Raw genomic sequence first — 17,325 nt, forward strand, 5'->3', positions numbered from 1 at the left:
CTGCAGGCTGTCCTGACCCATTAGTTCTCCATGCAGTAACTGATGAGGTGCGTTGCCATACACAGTCTGTATGTACATACCATCAATCCCCAATACGCCTTCCTTTTTGTTTTCCGGGCAGGGCTCGAATTTCTCCACGATGTCCAGGCAGTACTCCTTTGTTACATTCATCATCTGCAGAACAAGTAATAAAAAGAGATAAATCCAGAGCGGATAATCTGATTTCACAAGCCCCTAGCATCAACCTTTATCAGACGCAGCAATCCAATTCCGGACCCTAATTGCTGGAGGGCTGCTAATCGCCCAATAGGATTCCTCCTACCGTCATTCGGTGTCAAGTTCAATAGCGGTCAGCAGCCATTACCGCTCATCGGCAGCCGCTGATCAGAGGCCGACATGGTGCACAGACTAATTCTGCTCTTGGAGGTCATATTGTTCTGAAAGTAGTAAGCCTGCGGGGTATCAGTGTGAACAGCACTCCAATTGTCACAGAGGATCTTGTACAGAGGGATTAAGAGGACTCGATTATTGAATTTAGCTACTAATGCAAAGAAGGCAAAATTGTTTGACCCTTTAAGCCCCGAACCAAAAAAAGAAAAAAAAAAGTGCAGTTATTTTTCTGGAATTTGGGTAAGAACTTAAATTTCTTACAATACAAAATTAATACATTACAACACTAATAAAACCCGGGACCGAGTATCGATAAATCATGTTTTGTTTTTTTAAAGATGTTCATCTCGGGATATGTTAAAGACACATCTATAACGATAGATTAGATCGATACCAGACCAATGGGCGCCATTGGTGTCAGATTAGCTGTGGATTTAATAGTTAAGTTTGATTATTTATTTAGCACTTGAAATTTTATGAATATTCTACCAGTTTTTTGCGGCCTGGGGCACATTTCTATGATATCTAACATGTCCAAAAAAGCATTTTAAAATTTCTCTGGGTTAAATTTCTCAGTCATACAGTATTCTGTGGTCTGGGATTCATTTTTCTGATATACAACACTCTAAAAATGATAATTTTTTTTGCTGTTTTCAATAAGTCATCCATACAGTGTAACATGCTTAGTGGGTTACACAGATGGCAGAAACTCCCGAGCGAATGACCAGAGGAATATTGGAGTCAGAGGAAGCTGGTGCAACAGCAAAGATGGCAGGAGCCTGTGGTCCGTATCCGTTCTATTACCTGAAACCACCAAGGACCGAACCTTGGCCTTATTCTTTACTGCTGGGTTCTTGCGGACTGCTAATGGGAGAGCCAGGATCCAGGAACTGGTGAGAAGATTGTGGGACCTGGGCTGGACAGAAGAGACAAGGAGGGGATCCAGGAATAGGTCTGCTAGACCCAATGTACCGAGAGTTGGCATCCAGGGAAATGGCCGTTACTTATGACAGTCAGCAGAGAAGGGGGTCCATTGAAGAGTTTGGGACCCATTGTCACATCTCGTTCAATCATCGGGCAGTAGAGACGGAACACTTGCCTCAAAAGCAGCAAGAGCTGATGACTGGAACCAGGATCATGTTCCTCTAAATAAAGGGACAACATTGCTGGTATGAAGTGGGGATGATCCCAGAAGGAAGGGAGCAGTATGAATCCTTCATTAGGAATGGATGGGCCTTGGAGAGGCTCCTTGAGGCGGCTCGAGACAGGGCTACTATCACCCCCCGAAAGAATGTACTGTCCTTGAGGTTCCCCACCTCCTATGCGGGAGCAGCCGATTGTGCAGGTGACAGAGGGTGCTATTGCCCATTTCTATATGTCTTGGGCTCCCGCACTACCGCAAGTAGGGTCACTTACAGCCCAAACACCTGGGAATTAGGCTCCAGGAAGCAGGTGGAGGCAGTCCCCCACAGTCTCCTGAGGAAGGAGACCGGAAGAGGATTACTGTATCAACCTCCTTATACATTTTTACTAGCTTTGTACATTGTGCAAAGCCTTTATGAGTGTAAGAGTACAGCAACTGCACTTTAAAAATATTTGAAGAGAGGCCCGGCAGTAATTGCCTTTCAGGGGTCTATGGATGACCCTCCTTATACTTTTTCCTGGCTTTGCACTTGTTGTAAAGCCTTTATGAGTGTAAAAGCACATAAACTACACTTTTAAAATATTTATGTTTCAATTTTATTTCTGAATTCAATTAGTCATGCATACAGTTTAACTTGGTTAGTGGTATAATACAGTGGTATGTAAAACAAAAAAAGCATTAACATTTTTTACTGGGTTAAATTTGGCACCCATTCAGTTTTCTTGTTCTGGGATACATTTCTGTGATATCTAACCATCCATAGAGTTTTATATGTTCTGTGCACATTTCGTTGGTATCTAATGCTCAAAAAAATTGTTGAAACATTTTTTGGTATTCTATTACTCCTCCATAGATTATTTATTACATGTTCTTGGGTACACTTTGGTGGTATATATAACGCTACAAAAAAGCAGTAAAAAATTTGTCTGGATTTAATTACTCATCCATACAGCTTTATATGCTTTCTGTTAGATTTTGCGGTTACATAAAAATCCCAAAAAACCTTGAAATAGTTTTTTTTTTTTTTGGATCCAGTGATTCATCCATACACTAATGCGGTTGTTGTTACATTTCGGTGGTATATTAAAAAAAAAGCTTGCAAAATTTGTTATGGATTCAGTGATTCATGCATATAGTTTAATGTGCTTTGTGTACAACTACAGTGGGTTTAACTTTTTAAAAAATGCTTGGCCTGGTACATTTCACAAAATATTTTTGGTCAAAAACTTGATTATTGTCATAAACACTGTAGAACCTGTTTTATGTGAAATTTTGTTGATTTGAGATAAAAACCAACATTGGCCTGCTAGGGGTGTACAGTTTTTATTATTTTAATGAGTCCATCCAGATGTTGCCTTCAAGGGTGTGGATGACCCAGATTGCAGTTTTTGGCAGGTTTTTCACTTAGCGCATAGCCCTTATGTGTCCAGGAGTACGATTACATGACAAACTGAACCTAATGTGTATGAGGTCCACTTTTAAGTCTAATACAGGATGTATCGGAGTCCCTCTTACATCACATTTTGGCAGTCCTTGTTCCTTCATAAATTACACTGAAATTTCAATTTTCGTTTACCGGTACTTAAATTATTATTCTTTAAAAAATCCTTTTAAAATTTTGCCTCATATACTAGTCATTATACAAGAAGGAATGTTTCGTAACATTTGTACATGTAAACTCCAATTTTTTGTCAATTTTGAATGTTTTATTGTCAGTCCTAAAAGTGGAGTAAAAGTGTGACACCATTCTTCTCAGCAGCGATCTGGGAGTCCGAGATGCTTCCAGGAGCCTTCCCCATGCTGTTCTCCTTCCAGTCAGCACTTTTTTCATCCATTTCAACATTTTTACTGCCCCCCATTTTTACTGTAGGGTCTGCTGGAAAAGTGCTTGGATTTCCCATTGACTTCCATTATACTCGTTACTCGAAATGGTCATCTGAGCATTAGCATTTGTCCGGTTCAAGTAACGAGTATCCAAGCATTTTAGATTGCACTCATCTCTAGCTATAGTATTTAGATACAGGATGTGGGCTCCAAAATTAAATTTTTACCTTTGTTGAAAAAAATCCCAAACTATTATTCCTTTGGGATGACCAAGGACAGACCTCCATAGTTCCAGTATTTGCAGATGATATTTGCAATTTTTACCAATTTTTCATGTCACCAAGCAGCTCTGACAAATAAAACACTATGCAGCCTAGAAACTCAAGAGCTGCTGAACACATTTTATTAAGATAGAGCAGACATGTCTCGTTGGCTGTTTAGATCACATCAATTTGAAAACATTTGGAATCACTCATTAAAATTAAAAAAAATCTGAATGAACAGTATCTATAATTGACAAACACGAAATGCCGATCATCAAGGCCCTGAAGACCTCCAATTTAGACAATATGGCATCTGCAAACCTATTAGCCAGGAGCCTGCATTCCCAGAAACTCATTAAAACTCACTGATGGCATGTTGCTGCCGGGGTAAATGTTGAGGCGGTGTAATGATTCCTTATAACGTCTAGGATGGTTGTGCGTCTAGTACCAGCAGACTGTGCCCTTGGAATGGTTTAATATTAAAACGGTGTCTTTTTTTTGGCTTTCTGACAGCGGGGCACACCGAGCTATGACCAATGAATAATACAAGCCCAACATCTGCCCTTATGGCCTTCACATCTGCGGGTTCTTCTTCTGAGCAAAAACTACACAAGATCAAAAGACGTCTTCAGCGCTTAGAGAATTGAAGAAAGAAAACTAAAAAGAATTCTTAAGATCTATGGCACAAAGTATTTGGCCGTGTAGAACTTACTTTTGCAACCAATTTTCAGTTTTAAGAAATAGTATTTGAGGACCCTGTAAAATCAAGTCTAGGAGACACGTATGTTTAACCCCTTTTCACACTGAAGCCGATCTGGTAATCTTTTGGATGGCTGTAGACTGTTGGGGGAAGCTTCAGGCAAAAGAGGATGGCAAGGGTCTGATCTGCCAAAACTAGACCCTGCTATTGTTGATAGTTCTCCTTGTTGACCTGTAAGCAAACCACACACTGTTAGTCCATCCGGCAGCCATCTTGGCCAGCTTTCGCTCAGTCAACCACTCCTGTGTTCTCTACAAGAGATCCTCTGACAGAGGTTGTCCACTGCTTCGACATCATACAAGACAGATCATCAATGTTTGATTGGTGGGGCCGCGACACCTGGCACCCCTGCTAATCAGCGGTTCTGTGTCGATGGCGACCAGAATGGCTCACTTACGGAGCTGTACAGCACAGGTCAAATCAGTCAATCAATAGGAGGTGGATGTGCAGTACCCGGTCGCAGTCACTATACAGTAGACGGAGCTGTGTAGCTCCATAATTATGTAGTTCCGGGCCATGGATCACACTGGAAAGAGCTGATCGGCAGGGGTGAAGGGTATCACATCCCCATCTATCAGACATTGAGGACCAATCCTAAGGATAAAATAGCCATCAACGTTAAAAGTAGTGGACAGCCTCTAACTCCCCAGACAATTAATTGTCCAGGGCTGCCAGATACACAAGACTGTCTACTGAACCTGTCGACAGCAAAGAGTTCAGCCAACATTAGCCTAATATGTATTGGGGCTATAGAGGGGCTTTTCCATGAGAGCAACAGCACAATCTAAAAATTAGATCCCAATAGTCAGAAATCCTGCAGGTGGGACGTGTACATTAAATTAACACCAGGTAACTTTAACAGATTTTTCCAGCTTACAAATATTAATGGCCAAGTGGCTTTCAGTGTATTAAATGGAATCTGTCAGCAGGTTTTGTTCTATGCAACCTGAAAGCACAACTAAATAGGGGTAGAGACCCGGATTACAGTGATGTGTCACTTAATAGTTTTTGTTTTGCTATTTAAACAAAAAAATCAGTGTTTTTTCAGCAGGAGATCATTACAAGACAACTATCCTCGTGCCGCCTAGTCCATCCTCACCACCAGCACAGTACAAAGAAAACTGTGGTGTGGGCGGAGTTATACAGGGCTCAACAACCAAGCTCTGCTAGATCTACAGCAGAGAAAAATGTGATTCTATCACAACTGCTGCACCCAGAAAACTAAGTGATACATCACTGGAATCAGGATCTCTGCCTCTACGCCATTCTGCTGTCACATTACATAACAAAAACCTACTGATCGATTCTCTAACACCTTTGTCCCATTCACTTTAATGGAACAATGTTGTGATACCCAGGGGAGCTGCTACTACACAGATGGGGTGCAGGGAAACAGAGCAGAGCACACAGCACTGCAGCCCCTTCACACAACTGATCAGAGGAGGGATGCCAAGAGTTGGATCCCCACCCATTGGATATCCAAAAAAACAGGCCAAGTAATAATAGACTGGGCATTATTCTGGGACAGTTACTAATTTTCAGCATAATGAGGGCAAGGTAGTGGTTTCCAGTTAAGATCTAGGTATCACACACAGGGGCGGACATATCAATGGTGCAGCCAGAGGCCCAAGAGGTAAAGGGGTCCATTTCTGCCTCCAAAACAGCAAGGAGCTTCTGTTGCAGCATAACTATTGGGCTGCAAAGGGCCCATACACTGTTCTTGCACAGTTGCCCTTTTCTGTCTATGTCCACCATGGATCACATGTACGGTCAATGTTGTATAGAACTGTTCACTGAAATGATCCCTTCTTGCTAAAAATCACACCAAAACAAGCCGATCCTATGGTGTTCTGCAGCAGAGATCCCTAGGATTAACCTGGCAGCAAGTGTGTAATTTTCTTATAGCACTCCCGCAGGGAAAAAAAAGTATTGCACAGAAGTAATAAAAAGTCTTCCAAAGTGGACGACGCTCCTTGTATCTCTGGTAAGACTGATGGAGCCGCTGTATGAGAAACTTCTTTTTATAAACTCCGTGAATTGACAATGAACGTGGTAAATCAGACAATCTCTTTTAGGAAAAACTCCAAGGACTCACATGAAAAGTCTTCTCCATTTATTACACCGGTGACATTTATTATCTGTATAATATACCATAATTTTGGAGTTGGCTGCCAATTTCATCTATATGTAAAAATGTCGTCATTAATTTTGACAATGCAACAAAGATCCAAAAAGTAAGAGAATCCTCCGACAATCTGGAAGAAAAGCAGTTTGTAACCGACTCCCTTTCCCGAAATCAACATTCTACAATTGACAAACCTCAATTGCTTTGTCTAAACGAACTCTCCCGGTAGCGATATTCCAAATCTCAAAGCCAATCATCTGCAGTGTCATCTGTCTGGCTTCTTTTTCCATACGTTTTCACAAATCTCCCCGATGATGGATGGTTGTCAGGTTTCCAGCCGATTTCAGAAAATTATTGGCGTGTTTATACTACGCTGGCGAATGTCAGACTTTTCTTGTCTAAACCTTCCTGTCTTCCTTCTAAGAATGTCAACACCATTTTATTCGCCTCTTTTTTTTGTTTTTTTATCTTATAGTAATGCCATTTTATTTAGGGGATGTCTTACAGGTACAACCTCTATGCGGACTTTTAGGACTGAAAACCTGGGACTAACACTGGTGGCCTATCTTTAGGAAACCGTCTAATCGTTGGAGGTGCGACACCCGGCTTCCCCCGACCATCAGCCGTTCCTGGCGCCAGCGGTGGCCGGAAGTGTTCCGTTACAGAACAGCTCCATCAACGCAATAGTGGCCGCGGCCGGTACTGCACATCCATCCCCTATTTATATAAATGGGAGGCGTATGTGCAGTACTCGGCCACTATACAGTCCACACAGCTATGCAGCTCCATAAGGTTTCGTTCACACGATGCGTTTTGTCAGCTTTTGTGCTACTTTTTTATGCAAATTAAAAGCTGCTTTTTACAGTAACAGCAAAAGCTATGGAAATTCAGAAATCTCATGCACACAATTTCTTTTTTCCTGATTGGAAAACTTGCATTTAAAAAACAATCTGCCGCATGTCACTTTTTTCAGGGTTTTTGCAGCCCTGTGTATTTGGTGAATAAAACTAACTTTAATAGACAAATGACACAATCTGCAGCAAAAACGCAGTAAACCTACTTTTTGAAAGCAGCTTTTTTTTTGTTGTTAAGAGAGTAGGTTTTACTTGCAGAAAAAAAAGCAGCAAAAAGAGTAACATGTGAACATGGCCTAACTGAGCATGACCCGGCTGATCGGCAGGGATGCTGGTTGTCGAAGCATCCCCTCCGATCAGACATTGTTTTAGGATAGGCCATCAACCCTTTAAGAAAAAAGCTGTTTTCATTCTTTCTGATTTGAGCAGTCTTTATATTACTTAAAAGGGTTGTCTCATCTTGCGGAATAGGTAACATTGCAAAAGTGCTTGTGAAAAAATCCTCTCCATTCTCAAAAGATGGAGGGATTTTTTAAACCTATAGTAGCTGCTCATTGCTTAGGTTACTGGCCAACATTGAAGTCTAAGAAATAGCCGGTTTGCCAGGCAAGGAGCACACACAGATGGGAGAGCACATTATTTGGGCCAACGGTGCAACCATGTTGCTGGGCCCAACTGTCTGTCTGTCTACCGGAGCAAACATACTCCCTGTGTGCTCCTGAAAAGCAATTATAAGACAATGCCCTTTAAATTGCTAACATGTAATACCACATTTCTCCTGTAGTGGCCACTGCAGGGAAAATGCATAGCTAACTTTACAGGAAGTTATCGTATTGCTATAGCAGATGTCATCTGAAAAGAGGAATCTATACAAATCTCCTTTAAATAAATTAATAAGCCATTTTATTGAAAAGGAAATACCAATTCATCATAATGTGCCATCACTTTAAATGAAAAAAAAATTATATACACATTTTTCTTGTGTTAAAAAAAAACAAAAAACATTTTCTTTGATAATTTCTAATAAATCAGGTTTTGTTCTAGAAATAAGATATACAACGCGTTTTGCGCCGATTAGGAGCCCAGATGAAATTTAATGTGAGCGTAATAACCTTACAAAGGCAGCGTCCCTACAGAGAGATTCCAGCTTTCTGTGCCACAGCTGTGATTAAAAAGAGGCATTTGCCAACTATAGAAGACACGCGAGCAATGTTAAGTGGTGCTGAAGTCAGGTTAACTATCCGCCAAGTATTTTCTCTACAGTAATCACTTCTGCAGACGTAATTTGATTTTCCAGTAGTTCCCATCACAGCACGATAGGAAATGGACTGCCTGCATAGGAGGGACAGATATTAGAACAGATATTAGAACATACAAATGACCCCCCCCCCAACCACCTTGTTCTAAATTTTGTTTAGCAAATCATATAAAAAAAAAAACAACAACATCATAACATTAAAGAAGATCTGTCATCAGATTACAAGCATTAGTAAATATTTTAGACCTGATGAAGCATATTTAGTCTCCACTCACCCAGCCTGACTGACAGATGCAGCTGGTAACTGAGCACTGTGAAATATGAGCTGCAGCAGGGAGGAGGGACACTGAGGATCTGTTAGTCAATGCAGATACAGCAGCAGCAATGAGGAGGGACACTGACTGAGGAGCTTCAAATCAGGATAGGTGGGAAGAGATTCAGCTTCAGCAGACAGGAGGAACACTGAGGAGCTTTCAAATTAGGATAGGTTGGTGGGGATTCAGCTTCAGCAGAGAGGAGGAACACTGAGGAGCTACCAATCAGGATAGGTGGGAAGAGATTCAGCTTCAGCATAGAGGAGGAACACTGAGGAGCTTCCAATCAGGATTGGTGGGTGGAGATTCAGTAGCAAGGAGAAGGGACACTGAGGAGCTAGGAATCAGGATAGGTGGGTGGAGATTCAGTAGCAAGGAGAAGGGACACTGAGGAGCTAGGAATCAGGATAGGTGGGTGGAGATTCAGTAGCAAGGAGGAGGAACACTGAGGAGCTACCAATCAGGATAGGTGGGAAGAGATTCAGCTTCAGCATAGAGGAGGAACACTGAGGAGCTTCCAATCAGGATAGGTGGGTGGAGATTCAGCAGCAAGGAGAAGGGACACTGAGGAGCTGCCAGTCAGGACAGGTGGGTGAAGATTCAGTAGCAAGGAGAAGGGACACTGAGGAGCTACCAATCAGGATAGGTGGGAAGAGATTCAACTTCAGCAGAGAGGAGGAACACTGAGGAGCTTCCAATCAGGATAGGTGGGTGGAGATTCAGTAGCAAGGAGAAGGGACACTGAGGAGCTAGGAATCAGGATAGGTGGGTGGAGATTCAGTAGCAAGGAGGAGGAACACTGAGGAGCTACCAATCAGGATAGGTGGGAAGAGATTCAGCTTCAGCATAGAGGAGGAACACTGAGGAGCTTCCAATCAGGATAGGTGGGTGGAGATTCAGCAGCAAGGAGAAGGGACACTGAGGAGCTGCCAGTCAGGATAGGTGGGTGAAGATTCAGTAGCAAGGAGAAGGGACACTGAGGAGCTACCAATCAGGATAGGTGGGAAGAGATTCAACTTCAGCAGAGAGGAGGAACACTGAGGAGCTTCCAATCAGGATAGGTGGGTAGAGATTCAGCAGCAAGGAGAAGGGACACCGAGGAGCTGCCAGTCACGATAGGTGGGTGGAGATTCAGTAGCAAGGAGAAGGGACACTGAGGAGCTACCAATCAGGATAGGTGGGAAGAGATTCAACTTCAGCAGAGAGGAGGAACACTGAGGAGCTTCCAATCAGGATAGGTGGGTGGAGATTCAGCAGCAAGGAGAAGGGACACTGAGGAGCTGCCAGTCAGGATAGGTGAACAGCGGTTGGATAAAAACTTTAAAAAAGAATAATGTAGCCATTCTAACGTAGATTTCTATAGTTAGTACACTAGCTTTATCAGGTTGAAGAGCTCTATTTACTGAAGTCTGTGGTTTGCCTTGTGAAATACAGTAACGGACCCTTTCTAAATGCAATAGAAAATAGGACAGAGTTTTTGACATGGCAGAAGTAAGGTAAAAAGCTAGAGGAGAGGGTGGCACTCACTTTTTTGCATATGTAATGATCAATGTTTTCTTTAGAGTCAGACCATTTGTCCTCACTTCTTTCAAAAGTTCCATTAGAGGGGGCTGCTTCACACCAAGCGATTGTTGCTTTGGGGTGAATATTTGGCTATCATAGGATCAATCCTCCTTATTATGAGGACAACTTGTCATCTACATAATAAGCCACAAATCTCAGACTCTCCACTGGAAAATTCATTTTTTTAATTTATTTGGTAGAGGAGCTATTTTAAAGAGGCGATGGACCAATTAGTTATGGGAAACCTTTAAAGTCCCCAAATGCTATTGACCTGCAGATATACGGTCAATCTGCAAGTTAATAGTGTCCCAATGCGCTCCAGCTGCCTTAGGCCAGGGTCACACAACCAGATTTTCTCTCATCCGTGAAAATCGGGCTGATTAAGCTAATCACATACTGTGCAGAGTGTGCACAGATTTTCTAAAGGGAGAAGATGGGGAAAAAAATAAGTTTCTTTATGTGATTTTTCCTTCGGACAGACTTTGTCAGAAGAAAAAAAATCAGACATGCGCACGGCCCCATAGAATAACATTGGTCCGAGTATGATTCATTGTTTTTTTTTCAGTTCGCATTCGAGCCGAAAATACGGTCATCTGCACAAGCCCTTACTGAAAGTTTGAATTTAACTCCTCCAGGGAGTACACAATGGCAGTTTGACAGCTCTGTGCAGAGCGAGCAGTCAAACCAAGTGCCGGTGCATGCTTACAGCTGCTCCTCACTATGTACTGAGCGGTGACTGAAAATGCTCCTCTATGACTGACAGCCGGCGGCTGCAGGGAGGAATTCAGTGCATTTTCTTCCAATAGCCGCCCTACATTTGTTTGGCTCCCCATCTGCAGACACTGTAATGTATTAGCGGCTCTAATGTTGTCACATTGTACCTTGGTCAAAACGATATTGCAAGCAACTAGCACTATGGTAATAAAGAAACCTATTACTTGGTCATATTCTAAGACTTTCACAAGTCTCACTTGAAACGAGCTTGCAGGCTCCAGATGGTCGGGCACCCCGGCCCGATGGCATCAGCAATACCAATCAGGTCTATTCCTTTTGCTGGAATGACTCGAGTCAGGCAGCTCTCATTCCGAACCAAGCGTCATTGACTGCACAAGTCCATTTTGCCATTTTAATCCATCTTGATGGGAACTATTGATAAGGAGATTAGATTCAGTCGAGTACTTGCTACGTCAAGCACAGAAGTGAAATAAGTTCATCTCGCCTGGAGAAAATACTTAGCAAAAAGTTTCTTTAAAAAAAATAAAAAGTTGGATCCCCCGACCCTCCGTCCTCTCACTGGAGCAGAATACAGATGTAGAACTTGTCATCTACAGTTTTACTAAAGTTTTATTCTTTCATTTCCTTTTTTTAGCTTCTGGGAGTAAAAAAAAAAGTTCCCATGCTTCAATTCCTACAGTGAAATGCCGACTTCAATCAATGGAAACTGTGGAAAATGTTGGCTGTAGCGCTTTATACGGAGAAAGGAAAAATGCAATTACAGTTCTCAACAAAAATGTAACAGCCTCGGTGATGGAACACACATTACTTGGCCAGGTAATAGATTTCATTTTTTATGTATTTATCAGAATTTTTTTCTGCTGACAGTAGAAAATGAATATTTTGCCCGTCTTATTTTTGGTGACTTAATCAGGGTATTAAATTCACTATCTGGTGATAAGTTGGGTGCAGGAACCAGTGACGAAAACTAAAATTAGAAATAAATCAATTATTGGTCATTATCACGTTGCAATGCACATATAAATAGTTTGGGGTGCGATAGCCTGCTGACAGATTCAGATTCCCTTTAAATCTTTAACATTGGGTCTAAAGTAAGCATTTTCTTGTTTAACCCCTTCACCCCCAAGCCAGTTTTCACCACCATGACCAGCCTGAATTTTACAATTCTGACTAGTGTCAGTTTATGAGGTAATAACTCTGGAATGCTTCAGACCCCACTAATTCCGAGACTGTTTCCTCATGACATATTTTACATCATGATGGTCATAAAAATGTTTTATATAACGTGCGTTTATTTGTGGGAAAAAAAAATATGGCCAAAATTTTGCAATTTTCAAATTGTTATGCACTTAAATCAGAGTTATGTCACACAAAATAGTTAATAAATAACATTTCTCATGTCTAATTTAGATCAGCACAATTTTTGAAACTTTTTAGCTTGCTAGGAAGTTCTATTGGTTAAAATTTGACCAGCGATTTCTCATTTTTTCAACAAAATTTACAAAACCATTTTTTTTAGGGACCGCCTCACATTTGCAGTGACTTTGAGAGGTCTATATAATAGAAAATACCACCATTCTAAAAACTTCACCCCTCAAGGTGCTCAAAACCACATTCAAGAAGTTTATTAACAATTTAGGTGCTTCACAGGAATTAATGGAATGTGGAAGGCAATAAATGAACATTTAACTTCTCACAAAAATTTAACTTTATACCCAATTTTTTTTTTTATTTTCACAAGGGTACCAGGAGAAAATGCACCATACAATTTGTTGTGCAATTTATCCTGAGCAAGCATATACCCCATATGTGAGTGAAAACTACTGTTTGGGCACACAGTAGGGCTCAGAAAGAAAGAAGTGACATTTTGGAAAGCAGATTTTGATGGATTGGTCTGCAGGTTTCATATTACGTTTGCAGAGTCCCTGATGTGCCTAAACAGTGGAAAACCCCCCACAAGTGACCACGTTTTGAAAACTAGACCCCTCAAGGAATTTATTTAGATGTTACTTCACAGAATTGTACGTTGATCTGTAAAAATGAAAGACGTATTTTTCCCACAAAAATATTCTTTTAGCCCCACATTTTTTCGTTTTCACAAGGACAGAAGAAAATGGACCCCAAATTTTGTTGTGCAATTTCTCCCGAGTACGTTGATACACCATATCTGGGGGGAAAACTACTTTTGAGGCTCAGTGCAAAGCTCAGAAGAGAAGAGTAGCCATGCTGGAGTTCAGATTCTACTTGACTAGTTTGTGGGTGTCATGTTACATTGGCAGAGTTACTGAGGTGCCAGAAGAGCAGAACCCCCATCAGAGATCCCATTTTACAAACAAAACCTCTTGAATTCATCTAGGGGTGCAGTGATCATATTGACATCACAGGTTTGTCACAGAATTTTATACCATTGGGCAGTGAAGAAAAAAATAATCACAGATTTTACATTTTCACACTGGGAAATAGGTAAAAATGGCACCAAAATTTGTCCCACAATTTCTTCCAATTTAGAAATACCTGTGTGTGTGTGTGTGTGTGTGTGTGTGTGTGTGTGTGTGTACACACACACCGTGTATACATATATATATACACACACACACACACATACACACACACATTATATATATTCATCATTCACATTTTAAAAATTACAAAAAGGAAAATGGGCCGAAGCAAAGTTTGGGCACCCTTGGAGATTTGTGTGCTCACATGACTTTGACCAAAGTTTCAGACATTAATTAACCTGTTAGCATTATGAATTGTTCACCATCATGCTTAGGAAAGGCCGGGTGATGCAAATTTTCCTTCTTTATGAAAATGTAGACTCCTCTAACCTTGTGCCAAAAGACAGCAGCCATGGGTTCTTCTAAGCAGCTGCCTAGCACTCTGATAATGAAAATGGTGGAGGCCCATAAAGCAGGAGAAGGCTATAAGAAGATAGCAAAGCGTTTTCAAGTCACCCTTTCTTCAGCTTGAAATGTAATTAGGAAATGGCAGGTAACAGGAACAGTGGAGGTCAAGATCAGCTCTGGAAGACCAAGTAAAATTTCAGTGAGAGCTGCTCGTAGGATTGCTAGAAAGGCAAGTCAGAACCCCCACTTGACTGCAAAAGACAAGAAAGATTTAGCAGAATGTGGAGTTGTGGTACATATTGTTCTACTGCTCAGAGACCCCTGCACAAATATGACCTTCATGGAGGAGTCATCAGAAGAAAACCTCTCCTGCATCCTTCACCATAAAATTTAACTTCAGAAGTATGCAAAATAACTTCTAAACAAGCCTAATGCCTTTTTGGAAACAAGTCATGTGGATCTGGAATGCCTGCCAGGGCCGTGGGATTCTCGGTACCAGGTCCGGGACTTAAAGGGATGTGTCACAGCAGCGGTAACCCGGTCTGTGGCCCTGGGCGCCCATGTTAAGGGAAAAGTCTTTAAAGGGATTGGTCAAATAAAAGTTTGTGATGCCACCTGTGGTATTCGGTCAGGGATGACCGACGCAGCTTAAAAGGGTTCACTGGGGTGATGTTATGGCAGCTGGGATGGTGTAGCTTCCCTCAGGTGAAGCTGGGTCCACAGGGCACCCAATGTAGTAGATGAAGATGGTGTGGTAAGAAACAGAGGACACAAGGTTGCAGTCTCTCTACCTCTTTACTTGCTTTAAGGCAGCCACAGTCCAGGGTACCGGATCACAGGTGCTGGTATGGTCCGGCTGGCTTGGAAGCATCTCAGGAATCCCCTAACCAGGTGGGGTTCGAAGCCTTCCTTCTAGCATTGTGGTGTAGTCCATTGCTGCCTTAGGCCTCACACATGGTCCTCACGTTTTCTCTCTGTCCCCCTTTTGGTAGGACACCAATGACAGGTAACTCGGGCCTTTTTACAGGATCTCTATCATGACCCGGGCTCTGTCTGCTATTGTGTCCTCGGGTGTTAATGGTGGAAGGTATCTTGCAATCTGCTGACCACCGGTTTCTGCCATGGGGCATGAAGTTACCCCCACAACCTCGGTTTTCCGGCTACCGGTATCTGCGCTCAGCGTGGAGGAAGCCCACTCGCAGCTTCTCTCACCAGCTCTTAACTCTCCTTTGCTTCTTCTCCTCCTTCACGCACTCTACATGTTGCTCTGATCTTTTTTCCTTCCCAGGAGCTGTAGAATCACTCGTCTGCATGGCCCCAGCTTTCCTTCCTCTCTCTTTGCTCTCCTCTCACCAACTGCTTAACTCCAACTGCCTAGCAACTCACTCCTCCTCTCAACCAGAGAGAGCAGCTCCCTTAGAAGTCGGGTGCAGAGCTCCCCCTTCTGGCCTGGAGTCAGAATGGTGTTGTATGTGCTGAATAACTGTTAAAGGGATCCTTCCACGCTTTCAAGCATGACATCACTCTCCCCATGAGGAAAGCAATGCCACTGTAACAACAGCATGGTATTGCACAGTAGTTGCACTAACAAATAATATAAAGGTTTTTTTTTGTTTGTTTTGTTTTTATTAGTAGGAAACATTTGTAAATTTTCTGCAAAACAAAAACTAACCAACCTTCTGTTCAGCTTCTAGGAATTTTTTCAGGTCGTCTGGATCCAGGTGGTCTTTGTGATTGCTGTACGTGAGCATCAGTAGATAGAGATCCCTTCTGGTCGACATCATCTTGTAGAACGCACAGAACTCGTCGAAGCCCAAGGTCCCTTGGTTGTCATCAGTATCTGCTTCCTAGGGAAAGTAAGATAAAATGAAGATCATAAACCGGACAGAAAAAAAAAAGAAAGAAATCTGTTGCTATAAACCCATCTCGAAAGTTAAACAGAACCTGTCTACAGTCTTTAGAATGTAAGATGAGAATTTGGTAATACGGCACCTGATGACTCATGGCAAAATCCTATTTCGTTGCCTAATGGGAGCCATTGCCTTTTCGCCAACATATGTTCCCGTTTTTAGAGGCCACTAAATGTTACGCGTTGTCTTCCTGGCCTTCACTTTTTTTTTTTTGACACCAGCTTGGCAGAAGAACAGAAGAAAATGAAGCATTTTGCAAATTATTCTGATAAGACTGGAGGCGAGAAGATGACGAGCTGCCAGGTCTTCATTTAGGCGCCAATTTAGGGATTGCTCGATTGCCAACATAGCCAGCAAAGCACGGGCCGCTGTAGGAAATGACGGGGCACGCTGGCAGGAGCCGTGCCAGGGCTCAGTAATGGAGGGGAGATGCTTCTGGATAATGAGCACACGCATGCATTCATTAATAGGTGTTTACTATAATTGGATGCACCTCATTTCAGAAGTAAAGTACAAGCCTCTTTGTGAAATGAAACATGAAAACGTATTATAGACGCCGGCACACCGGAGATGAACCAAGAGGTGGCTGAAAATCAGGAAAAAATTATCTTTTTCTCCCCTTTTTTTTTAAAGAAACTCATTTCTTTTCAGGTCTAAAAATGTTAACAGTGTACATGTAAATACGCAGTTTATTTGTATTCTAGTTATTTCTACGCTGGAATAAGGATAGGTTCACAAATTGCTTTTTGCAGCTTTTTATGCAAATTAAAAGCTGCTTTTTACAGCACCAGCAAAAAAATCTCAGACACTTGAGATTTTAGAAATCTCACGCACAAGCTTTTATGTTTTTTTTTAAACTGCAGCATGTCAATTCTTTTTCTTTTTTTTTCACTATAGAAAGCTATGAAAAAGTGCAAAAACGCTGCAGAAAACACAACTAGTGCGTTTTTGCTGGGTTTTTTTTTTTGGTGGATAAAACCATTCAACGTGTACAGTAGGCAAATAACACAAACGCAGGAAAAAAACAACAACAAAAAAAAGCCTTAAAGCTTTTTTAGACTAGAAAAGACGTTTTGCCTGCAGAAAAATAAAATTTCAGCAAAAAAGCAAAGTGTGAACATATCTATATATAAATAACAGTAGTATGTCAGCATGTACCCATGAAAAATGGGCGACTCAATCAATGACGAAACAAGGAGAAAACGGAGTCCAAAAATGCCAAAAATATAAGTTTATTATTACACATGGATAAATAATTCCAAAAAAAGAATTACATAAAATTGTATTCAAAATAAAAGAAAAAAAATATAATAATAATAATAATAATAATAATAAT

At 41.5% G+C, this 17,325-nt stretch overlaps 1 protein-coding gene across 1 annotated transcript in view; it reads right to left on the reverse strand.

The window, feature by feature from the left end:
• Positions 1-17,325, reverse strand: part of PLCH2 (phospholipase C eta 2) — a 770,253-nt gene that overhangs the window by 168,644 nt on the left and 584,284 nt on the right. Inside the window, exons 6-7 of the mRNA XM_069741627.1 lie at positions 15,756-15,926; positions 81-174 (exon numbers count right to left, since the gene is read on the reverse strand). Coding sequence (XP_069597728.1) covers positions 81-174; positions 15,756-15,926 — 265 coding nt within the window. The remainder of the gene's footprint in view (positions 1-80; positions 175-15,755; positions 15,927-17,325) is intronic.

This window comes from Ranitomeya imitator, chromosome 10 (assembly GCF_032444005.1).
Source record: "Ranitomeya imitator isolate aRanImi1 chromosome 10, aRanImi1.pri, whole genome shotgun sequence".
Taxonomy (NCBI): Eukaryota; Metazoa; Chordata; class Amphibia; order Anura; family Dendrobatidae; genus Ranitomeya; species Ranitomeya imitator.